This window comes from Xenopus tropicalis, chromosome 7, assembly GCF_000004195.4.
Source record: "Xenopus tropicalis strain Nigerian chromosome 7, UCB_Xtro_10.0, whole genome shotgun sequence".
Lineage (NCBI taxonomy): Eukaryota > Metazoa > Chordata > Amphibia > Anura > Pipidae > Xenopus > Xenopus tropicalis.
In genome coordinates, this window is record NC_030683.2 from 78,365,832 (window position 1) to 78,384,741 (window position 18,910).

Below are 18,910 nucleotides of genomic sequence, written 5' to 3' on the forward strand. Positions count from 1 at the left end.
AAGGACAAGGCAACGCAAAATATAATTTTTTGCCTAATAAAAGAAACCAAAATTCTAAGCAGCTTTGCAATATACATTTATTACAAGTTTGTAATGGTTTTAGAGTTATTTGTATATATTATTGCCATTAGAAGCAGTCTTTGCCTGTCCTTTTTTATTCTCTGCTGTGGTGGCTCTGACTGTTGAAACATTGTAACACAAGCCAGCAGACTGACAGACCTGCCTTGCTGGAGACTTGTTTAAAATGTAACAACCAGGAGTTCAGCAAATCCTGCTTTCTATAGCAATTACATTTACAAATAACGTTTAAAGTGCTACAAATTTTTATTTATTTCATACTGGAAAGTTGCTTAGAATTATGTTTTCTTTCATTATGCAAAAAAATTTTTTGGGGGTTGACATGCTCTTTAAACAGCCCACACAAGTAAGCCATAATGTGGGCCTAGTGTGTATCAAAGGAAGAGATCAAGAGCTCAGAAAGCCTATAATCTATTCGTAAATCTGATTGACACCTTTTGCAGAAATATTGAGTATACTGGATGCAAACCTTGCCACAAAGCCATACCTATTTCTGAATTATAATTATAAAAGTCATGAATTGGATTAGATCAGCGGCACCTAATGCATAGGGCAGAAAAAAAACATATTCCCTTGCTGATAAGGTTAAATGTCCATGGTCCCTTTTAATACAGTAAAATAATTTATTACAATAGACAGCAGCAATCATTATGGGTTTAATTTTTGTGAAACCAAACCATAATGGTCCCATGCTTAATTTGGGTTGCCTCATAAATAGGCTAAGGTCCCATGAATGTTGCTATAACAGCACCCAAATTGTTCTCGGATTTTGCTAGAGTAGCAAGTAACAAGTCTATGCACAAGTATGATGTGGAAATCAATACTAAAGGGTATTATTACTAACTAAGAACTGGTTAGGGTTGCCTTCTGGCTGATAAAAATGATGCATGATGCCAATGTTGATAATAGGGCAGAAAGACAGAAATATAGGGAGCTGAGTATTTTTTTATTTTATTTTTTCAGAAAAAGTGGCTTCCCTAGCTCTAGAGAATTAAACCAACTGTTGTTCCAAGTCAGAATAATACAGTAGTAACTTGATAGAGGGCAGTTCACAAACTGGCTTGAGGGGGGCTAAACAGATTGAACCTAAAGCAGTATTTCAGCGGCACCAGCTGGTCTCCTCCATCCATAATAGAGTTAATGGTTCAAACACGCTCTGTTAAACAGCATTAATAGCTCAGTCAGTTATATCTGTTATTAAGCCGTTTTAGATTGCAGCAACCTGTAGTATTGTGAACGTGTCTAGACAGGCTTACATGAAGCATTAGGCAGTAATTGCTATGGAAACTTAGATAAAGCAGAGACTTTGCTAGGATGGGAAACCATTACTCAATGTAATTAACCATATATGACTTCACAAAACACAGAAGCACATTTTTTAGGACACTTTTGGATTTCACTGTACATACAATGCATATTCTTAAGCTTTATAACCTATTTGCCATACCTGTTTATAAAAAACAGCACAGCACAGTGAGGTTGATCTTTTCTTCCAAGTGATCACCAACCAGAGGCTTGCAAAGTTGAAGCCAGGACCCATCGGCTTTAACAGTATATGCTCGATGGGAAGAGAAGGCCAAGCATCACAAGATGGCGCCTGCTAACCCACTGCACTACTGTGCTTGTTTTGAGCATATACATCAAATGGGGCAGTAATGTACAGTGGGGCTGTTCTGGAGCAGGGCCTCTCCAAGGATGCTAAATTCCTTAAGTACTGTACTTTTTGCTTAAATTATATATAACATGTTAAGGGGTATATTTTAATGAAAACAATGAAGATAAAGTTCCCTACAGTTCACCAGAGTGGACCATCTCTGACCTCTATTTACATGTACTGGATTTTTCGGGCATATATTTGCTTTATATATCCTTAAAAAAATCCTATAAGTGAACAGGAACAGTGAAATTTCTTGCTGGTGAACTCTATTTTTACCCTTAAATAAATAAGCACCTTTGTATAAAAAATTGGGAGGCATGTTGCTTAAAACCTGGGTATTTATTACCAAAATGATATACATATACATAATGGAATACATTATTGGGAAACCCTTTATCCAGAAAGCATCGTACAGGAAAAACATCTGCCATAGACTCCATTTTAAAGGAAAAGTAACGCTAACATTTCTAAAGTAAAAAATCTATTCTACCCTGCCCCAATACTTGCCCTATCCTGCACACCATTTATTATTTTGAATGCTTTATTAGAAAATACCTGCTAAAACTTGGCTTCCGGTCATTTTAAATAAGGCGATACATCGATGCAGGGCTCGATCCACTAAGCGGTGATCCTAGCCTGACTGCTTCCTATACAGAAGGAAGGCTGGGATCGATCGTCGCATAGTGGATTCTGCCCTGCATCGCTGTATCGCTCTATTTCAAATGACCAGAAGCCAAGTTTTAGCAGGTATTTTCTAATAAAGCATTCAAAATAATAAATGGTGTGCAGGATAGGGCAATTATTGGGGCAGGGTAGAATAGATTTTTTTACTTAAAAACTTTGTGTTACTTTTGCTTTAAGCAAATAATTCATTTTTAGAAATTATTTCCATTTTTCTTTAATAACAAAACAGCATCTTGTTCCGGATCCCAACTAAGACATAATTAATGCTTATGAAAGACAAAACAATCCTATTGGGTTTCACTAAAGCAAGTTATTTTTAGTACACCTAAGATATGGATATCCAATTTAAGGAAAGACCCCATGTCCTGAAAACCCAGGTCCCAAGCATTCTGTATAACTGGTCGCAAAGTACTGCTTTGCATTTTAACCCAGAAATATGGAAGCTCCTACAAATATCAAAACTACAAACACAGAATGATCTGTATGCACAATATGCCACATCCAGATATTAAACATTTTGTTCAGGAAATAATTAATGGGCTATATGGCTAATATATATATATATAAAGTATATTATGCATCAAGCCACATCCAGGGTATACATTTGCCAAATATTAACGTACGTTACGTTAATAATTAACGTAAAGACTTTCATGTTTTGTGTGCAGGTATTTGCTTTGGAACATCTTCCAGGTACAATACACATGACGGGTCACAAAAAAATGCATGATGAGGAGCATTAACTTGTATCATTGTAAGTCATATCCACTGGTCCAAAGGGAAACTATACTGAATACTATACAAGTTCTCAGGCACATGTGCTTTATATTTTATAACTAAGGTAACAACATTCATACAAAGAATTTTACACAACTACATGCAACAACACAATCTTTAAAGTGCAATCCTTTCTAAACTAAAGTTCGATGCATGTGTGTAGTAATCTTGTCTGCTGGGTCACTTTGTGACTGTGAATAAATGCTGGTGATTATTAGCCAATGATCACATATAGGCATCAAAAAGAATGTGATCCAAATGGATTACCAACATGTCATAGTTACATAGTTACATAGGGTTGAAAAAAGACCAGTGTCCATCAAGTTCAACCCATCCAAGTAAACCCAGCACACCTAACCCACACCTACCAATCTATACACTCACATACATAAACTATAAATACAACCACTAGTACTAACTGTAGATATTAGTATCACAATAGCCTTGGATATTCTGATTGATCAAGAACTCATCCAGGCCCCTCTTAAAGGCATTAACAGAATCTGCCATTACCACATCACTAGGAAGGGCATTCCACAACCTCACTGCCCTCACCGTGACCTCCGTTCCTCTAATCTAAAGGGGTGACCTCTGGTGCGTTGATTGTTTTTATGGGAAAAAAGAACATCCCCCAACTGCCTATAATCCCCTCTAATGTATTTGTACAGAGTAATCATGTCCCCTCGCAAGCGCCTCTTTTCCAGAGAAAACAACCTCAACCTCGACAGTCTCACCTCATAGTTTAAATCTTCCATCCCCTTAACCAGTTTAGTTGCACGTCTCTGCACTTTCTCCAGCTCATTAATATCCCTCTTAAGGACTGGAGCCCAAAACTGCACCGCATACTCAAGGTGAGGCCTTACCAGGGACCTATAAAGGGGCAAAATTATGTTTTCATCCCTTGAGTCAATGCCTTTTTTTATACAAGACAGCACTTTATTTGCTTTAGTAGCCACAGAATGACACTGCCTGGCATTAGACAACTTGTTATCAACAAAAACCCCTAGATCCTTCTCCATTAAGGATACCCCCAACACACTACCATTCAGTAGATAGTTTGCGTTTATATTATTTCTACCAAAGTGCATAAATTTGCACTTATCAACATTGAACCTCATTTTCCAGTTTGCTGCCCAGTTATCTAATTTTGTCAAATCGCTCTGCAAAGCGGCAGCATCCTGCATGGAACTTATAGTTTTGCACAATTTTGTGTCATTAGCAAAAATAGAAACAGTACTGTCTATGCCCACCTCCAGGTCATTAATAAACAAGTTAAAAAGCAAAGGACCAAGGACTGACCCCTGCGGTACTCCACTAACCACACTGGTCCAATTAGAAAATGTTCCATTTACAACCACTCTTTGTACTCTATCCTTCAGCCAGTTCTCTATCCAATTACAAATATTATGTTCTAGGCCAATATTCCTTAATTTGATCATTAACCTTCTGTGAGGTACTGTATCAAACGCTTTAGCAAAGTCCAAGTAGATGACATCAACTGCCATTCCAGCATCAAGGTTCCTACTCACCTCCTCATAAAAGGCGACTAAATTAGTCTGGCAAGATCTGTTACGCATAAAACCATGCTGGCACAAACTAATAGTATTGTGAACTGCAATGTATTCAAGTACCCTATCCCTTATTACCCCTTCCAAAAGTTTTCCTACTACTGATGTCAGACTGAAATCTCTTTATTTTTAAGTAGATTCTGACTGGAAAGAGGCTTAGACAGACAAAACACCTGGAAGGTGTTAACTAATTTGGATTAAAATTGGTCAGATTGGCCTTTATTATCTGCCCCGTCTACTTCTATTTTCATGAATATAAGATACGGCAAACTTAATATTTTAAACAATTGTGTGAATTCTAAAAGCAGCGTACTGTAATTTCATAAAAAGCAATTTATTGTTTGAAGTGATTCATTGTTTGAATCCTGTACAGGTATGGGACCTGTTATCCAGAATGCTTGGGACCTGTTTTCCAGATAAGAGATCTTTCTGTAAATTCTGAAAAACTGCAAGAAGTTAGAAGAAGACAGCAAATAATTAAAAAACTATAAAAAAAAAAAAAAATGAATACAACTGAAAAGTTGCTTAGAACTGGCCATTTTCTAACATATTAGGGCTCTGGCACACGGGTGACTAATCTCCCTTGTCACAGGCGACTAATCTCCCCAAACTACCATTCCACCGGCGACTTACATTTTCGCCAGTGGGATGGTAGTTCGGGGAGATTAGTCGCCCATGACAAGGGAGATTTGTCATGGGCGACTAATCTCCCCGTGTGCCAGAGCCCTTAAAAGTTAACTTAAACTACCCCTATAGATAACTGACGTGCGTTACTAGTGAGCTTAATGCACACATTATGTGTCTATAACACAATATATAGAGATACAATTAACTGCACCCCATGGCTCTTCTATGCTGGTAGGGAGGGGCTACTAGAAATCGTTAAGCAACTTATCATCATTATCTATAACAAGAAAAATTCTACCATCTCCAAAAAAGGTATTCATGCCCAAATAAGCCCAAGCAAATAACATGTAAATTATTTTTTTGTCCCTTTTTTTACCCTAATGAGTCCATGGCAGTTTGTCTGTCCCACTGGTCTATTCCTTTCTCTTTATTTTACTGTAAGCTTCCCTAATTAGCAAGGACAGCCACAGGGTTAGCCTTGCATTCTCCTGTGGTTTAACACAGGGGAGTACAGCACAATATGCAGCCCCTTTTCCCCTATTGTACCATACTCATTCAGGAGCATGGAAGCACGGAACACAACCTGATACAGAGCACCTGTGGGTAAGAGCCCTTAAATGGGATTAAACACTCAGGCTATTTTGTGTGTACTGTAATTGTAGGGAGAGGGAGATATTACATAACATGCCCTTATGTGAAATCTGCAGCCCTCCAGCTGTTTAGAATGACAGCTTTAGGGTTTGTACACACAAGTGTTCCATTCTGTGTTTCCGTGCGGTGTGTTCCATTCCATTCTTTGGTATATGACTGTACTGACACAGGTGAATGTAAACACTGAGCCGATGTGAAACGCAGCATGTTGCATTCCACATGTGCCTGTGTCAGTACAGGTACATACGGTACCTAAGAATGAAACGCAGGTGTGCTCCACCACAGGGCAATGAGTACGAGCCCTTAATGGTAATAAAGGGCAAGTAAACCCAAGTTGCTGGAAGTCTATGCAAGATGGCTTTCCTGTAATTCAGAGCTTTCTGGGTGAGAGGTTCCAGATTACAGACCCCATGCCTGTATTTACATTTAGGCGCTTTACTATTTGCCATAACATTTAAAAAAAAAACATGTAGTTGCTAGGATCAGTGTGTTTAGCAAGCAGGTAGCATTTTAACTTCCAAAGTGGAAATTAAAATGCAGACCAACAAAGTTAAATCATTTGAAGAAAACAAAGAAAAAAAGGACTAACTGCAGCATTTGTGGATTGTTAATGACTATATAATACTAAACGTTAAGTGTAAAGTAAACTTCTCCATACAAAAACAAAAGAACGCGCCCAGACTATACACCAGGAAGACGTCAGAGGAAACTCAGATATGTCAGTGTAAATGCTGAGTGGCAAGAGTGTTCCCCACACCAAGAAGTTGTCACACTGTGCTTTTATACAGGAATAGATTTCATTCAGCCAGTTGGACACTCTCTCAGTAGAGCAGATTAAAGGGTAAGGCAATTTGCGTAGGTAATACAGACAATGGGACTGCAAGGATAAGGTACTATATGATGTAACCTCGAAAATCACCTGCTCTGTAATTAACTCTTTTACTGCTAAATAAAACTAGTAGTAAACTGGCCAGCATGGACAAATCATTTCTATGAAAGCAAGTCTGCTCAGTTTTTTTCAGTGAGGTTTAAAAGTAAATACGCTAAGAGAGACACAAAGAACAATGCTGGTAAACTAAAACACACTGAGAAGCAAACTGAAGAATTATGATTATAAAATAGCTGAAAATCAAACAAGCAACGTGTTTTCCCTTGTGTCACCTCATTACTTACCACATTCCATGACAGGACCTCCGTCCAGGACCACATTATTAACAGTAAAACTTGTGTTACTGTGTGTAGTGTAACTATTTATTCCCTGTCCTGACACAGGAGAAACTGCCACCAAACATTCTATTTTTCCCTCCTGTACGGCACTGCTGGAGGCTGTGTTTTCATAGCTGACAGTTGGAGAGGACTGAGAGGTGGGATACAGTCCCTGCGTTGCTATGGAGAAGCAGCAACAAGTCAACAAATCCCAGGTCAGGTCACTGTTCATCTGCATAAAGTCTGCAACCGGGTTAGGTAGCAAAGTCCTCCCCCAACACCCGCCCCAGGCTAAGTAAAGTCACAGCTCTGCTTCAGATACGAAGCAACCAGCTAGCTACTGTAAATGGGATTTTTATTTAAAGGAATACAAGTACAGTACAGTACAGTACAGGGCTTTATAACTCCCACATAGAAGCTTAACTTAATCTTATCAGAAAGCAACTGTACCAACTATCACTTTCCCAATCACCCCCGAATATGAATATAATATAAGCTTTACTATTATTCCTCCTCTCGTATGCAAACCATCACACATTAATGCCTAGTTATCCCTCGCTGGTGCACTGACAAATACAGGTCATGCATGATAATGTTGAACTATTTCCAGTACCCTAACAGCCAAAGCTTGCCTTAAAAAGGTACCAAACTCCTTGCAGCTGCTTAGGATATATAACTGGGCTGTAAATGCAGCCCTAAACTAATTGCTGGCTCTGCTTCATACTAAAGTAGAAATGTGATGATTATACTTTCCACAGTAAAGAAACGGAGTACACAGGCTATTATTCCTTGTTTGTCAATAATAGGCGTATGCTGGCTTATTATTAATAGTACAGGGGGCACAATAACACATTGAACAGTTTAACAATTGGGGCTAGTTCATTCGAAAATATTTAGGCTTTTAAGCCATGTCATTTACATAACAATAAATCTAATGGGCTGAAGCAACTGTACCTTCCATCCAAATTCTGTTTGTGGCAGTTAATGCCAATGGCTGCAAAGTGCAAACAAAAGTCAAAACAGTAGGCTTCTGTGTTCACAATGTGCAAAACTTTTCCAGTACTGCATTAGAATAGTCTCCCCCACTCTGATTTATCAACAACAAACACATAATTACAAAGCTGAAGCAACACTGAATGACCTGATCCCACCCTGACTTCACTAAAAGTTTTAACTCTAAAATGAAAGCACTGTGTTACATAGACCCAAGCACAGTTTTGAGCGGCACTTTCAATGTAGGGCTTTTTCACACTGCTGACTACTGTGTCATGAAGTTGGGAGAGTCCAATAGTCTGTAAATCAGTTAGAGGCCAGATGTCTAATTTGGTTTTCTACATAAATGGGAAAATAACACTCATCTTTTGCTTGGTCAGAGAGGCCAGATATATATTGGGCAGCTTAGATAATCCTTTTGGGTGACAGCCGTGTCAGGTGCTCTCTTAGCTGGCCTGCATAAGCCCCTGTTATGGTCTGATTCTTGGCCTTTGGATCCAAATGAAATGGAACTGGGGCCTTAGTTAAGATAGATGGAATTATGAACAGTTCCAAATACCAATCAATATTGGCACAAAACCTTCAGGCTTCTGCTAGAAAGCTGAACATGAGGAGGAACTTCATCATTCAGCATGACAACGACCCAAAGCATACATCCAAATCAACCAAGGAATGGCTTCACCAGAAGAAGATTAAAGTTTTGGAATGGCCCTGCCAGAGCCCAGACCTGAATCCGATTGAAAATCTGTGGCGTGATCTGAAGAGGGCTGTGCACAGGAGATGCCCTTGCAATCTGACAGATTTGGAGTTTTTCTGCAAAGAAGAGTGGGCAAATCTTGCAAATTCAAAATGTGCAATGCTGATACACTGATACCCAAAAGGAGTGCTGTAATAAAATCAAAAGGTGCTTCAACAAAGTATTAGTTTAAGGGTGTGCACACTTATGCAACCACATTATTTTAGTTTTTTTGGTTTTCTTCCCTCCACCTAAAAGATTTCAGTTTGTTTTTCAGTTTATAGGTCACTAAAGGTCATTAAAGGTGTGAAAAGTGGAAAAGTTCTGAAATGATTTATCTTTGTCTCATTTTTGTACAGCACAGGAATCTGGAATTTTATCAGGGGTGTGTAGACTTTTTATATCCACTAATCTCTCTCTATATATATTATATATATATATATATATATATATATAGCACAAAGTCCATAGGAAAGGCACTCACGATTCAAGGAGGACAAACTTGCCTGGGTGCAGTCCTTGAAAACTTATACAACGATCAGTAACGAACAGGCCGCTCCACACAGGACTTATATCAAACAAAAAATTTATTGCAAGAATATAACTAGAACTGACGTTTCGGCTGGCGTTCCAGCCAACTTTGAGAAAGGCTGGAACGCCAGCCGAAACGTCAGTTCTAGTTATATTCTTGCTACAGGAGTAGCCGAAACGTCAGTTCTTCACTATTCTTCAATAAACTTTTGAATATTGTGATAAGTCCTGTGTGGAGCGGCCCATCTCTCTCTCTCTATATATATATATATATATATACACACACAGGTATGGGACCCATTATCCAGAATGCTCGGGACCTGGGGTATGTCGGATAATGGGTCTTTCCGTAATTCAGATCTTCTACCTTAAGTCTGCTAAAATATTATTTGAGCAGTAATTAAACCTAATAGGATTGTTTTGCCTCCCATAAGGATTAATTATATCTTAGTTGGGATCAAGTACAAGGTACTGTTTTATAATTAGAGAGAAAAAGGAAACCATTTTTAAAAATGTGATTTATTTGATTAAAATGGAGTCTATGGGAGATGGCCTTTCCGTAATTCAGAACTTTCTGGATAATGGGTTTCTGGATTATATATATATATATATATATATATATACACACACACACACACACAGGTATAAAATCCCTTATCCGGAATCTAATTTTTAAAAATGATTCCCTTTTTCTCTGTAATAATAAAACAGTACCTTGTACTTGATCCCAACAAAGATATAAATAATATTTATTGGTGGCAAAACCATCCCATTGGGTTTATTTAATGTTTAAATTATTTTCAGCAGACGTAAGTTATGGAGATCCAAACTATGGAAAGATCCCTTATCTGGAAAACTCCATGTCCCAAGTATTCTTGATAATAGGTCCCATACCTGTATATATATAGGGAAAAAATATTCAGAAAAAATGTCTGTTTACATTTTGTGCTGTTTTGCTTACAAAAACATAGCCTTCATTTGTTATTTAAAAATGAATTACCATTGGGCAGATTATTGAGAACTAGAAAAATGGCAAATGTACATGTATTTCTTAGTGCAGCCTGACTATATAAAATAAACTGCATGATATTTAGAATTCTGCCACAAAAAAACATACATTTAAAAGCTACTGTAAATATGTAAATAATGCACATTTATATACTACTTGTTGTTGGTAGAGACATAAAATGTAAATGATTTATAAGCCCACCATAGCAAAGATAAATGTACCCAGTTACACACACAACACAATAAAGGTATATTAAATGCCAGAGAAACTATTAGAATAACTTGAACCTTTGAAATGGGTGGCAGGTATATTATTGCTTGCTCGATCCCATTGATTATCAAAGACGTTATTATACTGACTATGACATCTGCAGCCCATTGGTCACCCTATATGAGCCCTCTAGCATTTGGCATTTCCCTGAAGATAGAATTGGTCTTAGAGGAACAGGTTCCTCTGGAACACCAGACTACACATTCAAGCACAGGCCAGCTTAGAAATTCAATACTAGTGGCTTAAATAAAAGGTTTTAAACAATTGCTTGAAAAACTAGTCTACATATCTTAAAGAAAAGAAGTAACTTAAAACAGGTTGGACCAGCGATGTCTAATTTGTGGCTTGTTAGCTGCTAAACTTCAACTCACTGCATCCTTATATATTATCTATATATATTATATATATTAAAATGTAAGCTGCACAGGGCCAAGGCTGGTATGAGTGAATATTTGCGCTTTATTGGTAAATGTAAAAGAACATTGCAGGGCAGGTAAAACATGATCTCAAAATAACTGCAGTGGAGTTGTAATGTGTTTAGATTGTGCTGTTTTTACATCCTGTATCAGTTATTAATTGTATGCGTTAATAATAATTATAATAATATAACTTACTAACCAGCAGCAAGTGTCTCTGGAGTCATGTTTGCCAATTCTGGGAATGATAACCATGACCACTTTTTAAGGCAAAGAGCACAGGAAAGAGAACTTTTTTTTATTGAAAAGGTCTTTAGTCTTTTGATGTATTAAAGGAATCCTGAAAATCTATACTCTACAGGCCTCTTGCAGTGAAAAGTTCATCTGTAGCTAAACCTTCTGTAATAGTACAGGAGTTAAGCACAAACTGTCAGTGGCTCAGACAGATACGGTACTTAAACATTTAGGTAAAGGTGAACAATGCTCCAAGCCCTGTGAGAATACACCCACAAGTACTTAGAGAGCTTTAGTTCAGTTTTAGCCAGGCAATTATTTCTTGATGTTCTCAGATTCCCTCTCATCTTATATGGAACCAATGGATTGTAGAGAAGATGGCTTAATTTCATTATTTAGATAGGGTTCATGGTTTCAGCTCGGTAATTATAGGTAATTATAGTATTTTTTTCACATAGTAAGGAAGTTAAGTGAAGGTTTAAAGATGATAGGTCTCATTTACATATGCAAATGCAGTGGGCAACTTGCCCATGTTCCCCCCAGTCAGTTGCATGTAAAACCACTTTCATTAAAGGAATGGATGGATTCTTAGCAAGTGAGGGAATACAGGGTTATGGGAGATAGCTCTTAGTACAAGTTGATCCAGGGACTGGTCCTATTGCCATCTTGGAGTCAGGAAGGAATTTTTTCCCCTCTGCAGCAAATTAGAGAGGCTTCAGATGGGGTTTTTTGCCTTCCTCTGGATCAACTAGTAGTTAGGCAGGTTATATATAGGCATTATGGTTGAACGTGATGGACGTACGTCTTTTTTCAACCCAACTTACTATGTTACTATGTAAAGGTACTTGCATCAAAATGTGATCCTTGCTCCTCCCTAGAGTTGCGCTTGGCACCATTCATTCCTTCCTATTTTCCATTTTGAATTGCGCACTGCTGCGCCTATTGAAGCTACCTCCACCCCCTGACCAACAGATGCAGCACACTTGCGACGAGAGAATATTGTGCATAAGTAACTGGAAATTATGCCAGACAGATTTAGAAAAAATTTGGTGCAATTGTACCAGATTTGTGATGAACTGTTTACTAGTTGAATAGGCGTAGCACTACTGCATCAAGAGAATTGCCCATTAGTGTCTGCAATGGCACCGACTGTGGCATTCTTAATATTATAGGTCAGTTATTAATCAGAATTATAATAGGCACATATTACTGTTATACTGTATGAATATTAAGCAAATAACTTAATTGCTTTGGATTTATATGATAAAACCAGGCAAGATCTAAAACTCGGATTCTCTAGAGCCTGCTAGATTTAGCATAATTGTGTTGTCAAAGTTTGTTCTATTTTCCCAAGCTTTCTGTGCAATATCTTTTAGTAACAAAAGAACTTCCTCTGTTTCCCTGTCAATGCTTCTTTTTGTGCTTATCCTTAGAAAATCCTCAGTCTCTAGGCCCAGTGGCCCATTTTATTTACAGACTAAAGCTGTGAAAGCTCTGGGATGATAAAACTGCTTAAAGGGATGCTCTCACAAATTACTGTCCTACTTTTTAACCCCACTGTACAGATACCAAAGTTAAAAAAAAGTAAAGTAAAAAATGCAGAGAAATGCAGAGTTAATGGTTGCAGAGAAACAGGAAAAAGAACTTGTACACAAAGCCTGCCCAGCGAAGCAAATTCCAGGAAGGATGTAATCAATCTTGGTGCTGTTATTAGGCTAGCAGATCTTTGCCGAAAAGTTTCAGTCCTGCCCAATCGACAAGACGACCAATATACAAGGTGTTTACCAACATCGACCGCCTTGTCCCCCATCATACACACACCGATTATCAGACAAAAATAGATGCGTGTATGGCCACATTAAGGCCTTCACCTGGGGCAGTCTGACTGGTTGCAGAGGATGGTTTTTTTTGGTCGCACGTATGGGCCAATAAACTGGCGATCGAGAACGAAAGTCAGCAGACAATATCAGTTAATGGTCAGTGTTTGATACTTGAACTTTTGGTTAAACTTCTCAGGTCTTACCAGAATTGTATTCTTCATGAAAATGTGCCTATATGTCCTTTAGATAATTTTCCTCAATTTGACTTCTTTCTATATAAATTGGACATGCTTCTCCTTTAAGATCTAATCACATTACTAAAGGTGTCACTATCACTTTAAGTACAGCTATTTAAACTGGTGTAGTCGGTCTTCCAAATGCTGTTAAGGAGGAAGACACATTGGGTGATTAGTCACATTTAAAAAGTCGGTTGCAGCGACTTATCGCTGTGACTTTACCGCAATAGAGTACTGTATCAGTCGCTGCGACTAATCATGCCTGGTTTTTCGCTGCATGGATTAGTCACTGCAACTTTTTAAAAAGTAGTGCCGATTAGTCTTCACCATAAAGGGATACAGTAGTGCAAATACATTGTTTATTTTATCGGACCACTGTAAATATTTTTTCAATTAATGCATGTTTAATTTTTCAAAAGTTATTGGCACTTTTGTACTTGCACAGGCATTTTTTGGCTATTCATAATTTCTTTCCCAGGAGCACAGCCCATATCCCACAAGGCAATTCAGAATCAAATACTCAGAAATGTCAACTCTCCAAATTTATTTCAGTAGTCACACAGTTTTGTCTTCCACAGTAAGGGCAGTCTTCTGCTACCTGTCATATTCCTCTAAATTAAAGGACAAGAGAACTTGGATTCCCTTGGGGGCTGCCAATATGTTTGATTCTCCCAGTGAATCCTAATTCCATTGAGCTCCAAACATTCTTAGAACCGACTATCCCGGGGATGCCTGGGAATAGGAATTTAATTCACTGGTGAGTGCCCAGCAAATTAGCCTTTAAGTTAACTTTTAGAATGTTACAGAATGCCCTATTCCTAGCAACTTTGCAATTGATTTTCATTATTTATTTTTTATAGTTTTTGGATTAGTTGCCTCTCTTTTGCCTCTTTCCATCTTTCAAATTGCTCTGTAAGTCTATTATTGCTACTTTTTATTACCTATCTACTATTCATATTCCCATCTCTCGTTTAAACCACTGTCTGGTTGCTAGCGTAAATAAGACCCTAGCAACCAGATAGTTTCTAAAATACCAAATAGAGAGCTGCTGAAAAATGTAAGATAACTGAAAAATCATAAAAAATGAAAGACCAACTGCAAAGTAACTCAGAATATCTGTGATGTCTACATCATATTAAAGGTTAACTACCCCCTTTAAAGTTAAAAGGATAAATACCTTAATGACTTCACCATTGCCAAATTCCATGACTCAGATATGTTATCAACATTGGTGAACCTTGTTACCTGTTACAATATTCTATTCCCAACAACAATTAATCAAGTGTCACACACTGAATTTTGTCACCGTACCTAAACAAGACAAGCAGGGAAATGTAATAAAATTTGGTAACGGAAAAAATATTTGCAATTCAACAATGTATGCCTCTGTGCAAACAGATTTTCCTTTGCGCACATTTTATATTGCTTTTGAAAACCTGAAAACTGTTTAGCGACCACTTATAAAAGGTGAAGAAAGTTTGCAAATGTTATAGTTTGTGCTAGTGCGCAATGTATGTATTAAAACTTCTTACTGAAAAAGTTGTCATGTTTGCTCCAAAAGATTATGCCACCTTCAAGTTTGTCTTAAAAGTGCACAATGAAAATTAGTACAATGCAAATTTTTATTCTTATTTGTGCACATTTTTTTCCATTTATTACATTTTCCCAATGCTGACAAAGTAGAAAAAGTTCTTATATTTAATGATTGAATATATCTCCCTGTATCTACTTTTGTACAGGCATTTCTTGAAATAATTTTTTTACTTTAAAACCTAGTCAGGCATTTTCCACTGGCTCACGCAAATCACAGGAGCATTTGCTCTTGATGCAGAATATAAAATGAATGTTAAGGTAAGCTGAATTCTCTGTCCTATTGGAAAACTGATTATGTCCATTAACAACAACTCTATTGTGTATGGGTGGAATATGCTTCAAAACAACATTATCCTGGACACTTTTTATAAAAGGCTCAATATAAATGTGTATAAATCCGGCATGAGTCCAATAAATAAGGACTCTGTGAAATGAAAGACCTGATTTGTTGCTGTGTGCAATCAGCCTTTATATATGTTTTAACAGTGACCAAAGTCTTGGATCTAGTTATTAAGCTTTTTTTTATTTAACCTTGGTGTTTTAGCTCATTTTGTATCATATAAGTGCATAGTTATTAAGGAGAGAAGACAGTATGCCAGAGATTAACTTACAGTTTTTCCTTCACTTTTATAAGATTTTAAGGGGCATACAGTATCTATCAAGGGGTTAAAATAGAGCTTTCCTATGAATAAATATGTCTAAGTGAATAGAGAGCTGTATAAATTATTTGTGAACTATAATGAAGCCTATTTTTACTTTAATAAATATGCACCAAAGTGTATTAATTATCTGAATGTCCATTTTTTTTAAAGGAGAAGGAAAGGTAAAAACTAAGTAAGCTTTATCAGAAAGGCCTATTTAAATACAGCCATAAGCACTCACAGAAATGCTGCACTGAGTTCTCTGTCAAAAGAAACAGGATTTGTTGTCTCTTTGTTTTCCTGTGCCACTGCCACGTAGCTCTCTCCTCTCTCCTGCCCCCCCCCCTCAAGAATGCTAAGAACTTCCTCCCCCCCTTAGAAATGGGTGATCTGAGCCAATCAGCAGGAAGCTTGCTCATAGTCTTACTAACTGCGCATGTACAACGGTCTTGGTCTTGGTGCAGGAGTGAGGCATTATGGGAACCTTCTTTACAGAGCTCAGCGTTTTTTTCCTATGAGGTTTCTGATCATTTGAACGGGAGAAATATTGAGAGTATGCCTGCAGCTTGAGATTTACTCTTTATTAGCCTTTCCTTCTCCTTTAATCCATATACAATATTTCCATAAATCGTCGTCATATTGTTTGCTCCATCACTTGCAGTATTAAGGCACTCCCTGAAGGTCAAGTACTTGCTTTTGATACACCTTAATGTAACAAATACATAGTGTGATATATTTTGCTGAAAATACAGTACTGCTTGTAAGATTCAGTTGTGCCCACTAACTGTCTGCATGTACGCCCTTTTGTAATCAATCAGGAAATAAGATCAGTGAAGTAATTAAACCTTTTTAGCAAAGTGCAGAACCTTTGATCGCAAAAACTTAGTGCAAAATGTATTAGACACTAGTTCAATAACATATAACAAAGCCCACCTTGCTCATAATGTGCATCTAGTCCAAAAGCACCCAAAAAGTTAATCATATAGCACACACAATCCTTCCCCATAAACCTACTATCCAAAAGGTGTGTCATACATTCTACAGTGCCCAGGAAAGTACATCCAACAGGCAACACTGATTGCAACAGTGCACCACACAGCGCTAGCAGCATCTGTAGATGCAAAGCCAACAAAGTGCTTGAATGTGAAATGTTTATATAACCTCACACTAACAAACTGTGTGTCTCACACACAAAAAATGTACTTTCAGAATCACAGCTTTAAACTGACCAGCCTGCTTTCCCACATTCATATACACATCAGTGTAAAACTCTCACACAATAAAGAAATGATTCTGTCCCAATCTCTCACATTTATACATTCCAACTTATTGACAAGCTAACCCTACAACATTCTGTCATACTCAAAGCCAAATGTAACTCAAAGCCAAGTGTAACTCAAAGCCAAGGGGCATATTTATTATGCTGTGTAAAAAATGGCGAGAAAATTCGCCACACATCGCCAGGCTTCGCCGTGTAAAAACGACGTAAAATTGGTGTAATTTTTTTTACATGTTTTTTCTTCCACCGGAACTTATGGAAAATAACGGCGTAATATCCGGCATTCAGATGGCGATCTTTTCCATTTATTTTACACAGTTTTTTACTCAGTTTTTCACAGGATAATAAATACGCCCCCAAGTGTACAATACACACAGACTAAATACAGTCACTTACACAGATAGACATTTTCAGATACATACACTGAGCAGACTTTATTCTACAACAAACAAAGGCAAGTATTTAGCACCTAACTCTACCAGCATACAGATGGACCCACTTATTATGTTACAGAAACACAAAAGAAAACACAAAGATCAACACACTGTTGAGCCCTCACACAAAGTTCAAAGTTATTGTCTCACACACAGATCAGTGTATCGTCTCACTCTCTCACTTTAAGCACAGGTAAAAAAAAAATCATTCCTACATAAATTAAAAAAAACCCTCAGGTGAACAAGAGAAAGGGTCTGCACCCCTGAAATCTGTTGCTTCCCCTTAACAGTCAAATAAACACAGCTGAACCTGACCACAGGTTACATACTTGTCTTGCACAAAAATAACGCAGCCACACTTTCTGATCTATAGACAGCCCACAGAACTGTCACACTAGCACAAACTATTACATTTACACACTCAGCAGTGCTTCCCACTCAAACAAGTAGGAGACAGACGGCAACAAATTACATTCATTTTGGGCACATGACAAAGTTTGGAGGGTTAGTTATGCTGGCATTTGTTCAGCCTTGGCATGACAATATGCTGATTTATCAAACACCTGATCACAGAGAGGACACTACAGTGTGACAAACAGTACAAGTGTACAGATAATTAAGCCTTGACACCCCCTGGTCTATTCATTAACCCTCCAGTCCCAAGCTTATACTCTTCAGGACCTAGTGAAGTCATATTAACCCTACATATACCAGTGCCTACAACTCTAGTGCAGCAGGTATATATACACACAGGTGCAACTCACTGGCTATATTAAGATAATATTAAGTAATAACCTCTAGTTTGCCCCTACCTTAGTAATGTCTGACTGAGAAGCAAGGAATAGATAACCTCCACCAAACCTCACTCTAGAGCAGGTACCATAGGCATTGGCTATGATTGATCATGTGATACACATTGTGCATTCTACCAACGCACACTGGGCATTGTAGTTTTTTTTCCTATAGAAGCACATCATCAAGAAATCCCAGCTACACTTTGACACGAATAACATAATAAGAATAACAAAACACGTTTTCTAATTATTTTTACAGAGCTTCTAATCTTTACAACGCAGATTGCTTGGTTGGCAGTTAAATAAGGTTCTGAAAAAGAGACTACAGTTCCCAGAGTGCATTGGTTTTGAGAAGGATTTGAAAATTGAATCACATGACGATCACACCCAATTGCTGCGTTGCCTGCAGCAGAGTGGGATTTGAACGAGTTTTCTGTGCTTCTGTTGCAACCCAATTAGACGTCACAACTGCCAGAGCAAAGTACAAGACAGATGTTCAATTTGTGGCCATCAAGATGCATGCGGCAGCTCCCACCATCCTCTACAGCAGTGGTTCCCAAAACGGGCATAATAACCCAAGATGTTTTGTAAGGTTACTAAATAAAATGTGTAATGGGTATATTTACTGCAGACGTGACAGTATAATCAGTAATAAAATATGTAAGGGGCATGTTAA

At 37.7% G+C, this 18,910-nt stretch overlaps 1 protein-coding gene across 3 annotated transcripts in view; it reads right to left on the reverse strand.

Moving 5' to 3' along the window:
* tbcel (tubulin folding cofactor E-like) overlaps window positions 1-18,328 on the reverse strand; it is a 42,393-nt gene extending 24,065 nt beyond the window's left edge. The window contains exon 1 of one of the 3 annotated variants that reach the window (XM_031904771.1): window positions 7,216-7,438. In XM_031904771.1, coding sequence (XP_031760631.1) covers window positions 7,216-7,251 — 36 coding nt within the window. In that variant the 5' untranslated portion in view covers window positions 7,252-7,438. 3 annotated transcript variants of the gene reach the window in all.
* Between the last annotated feature and the right edge of the window lie 582 nt (window positions 18,329-18,910).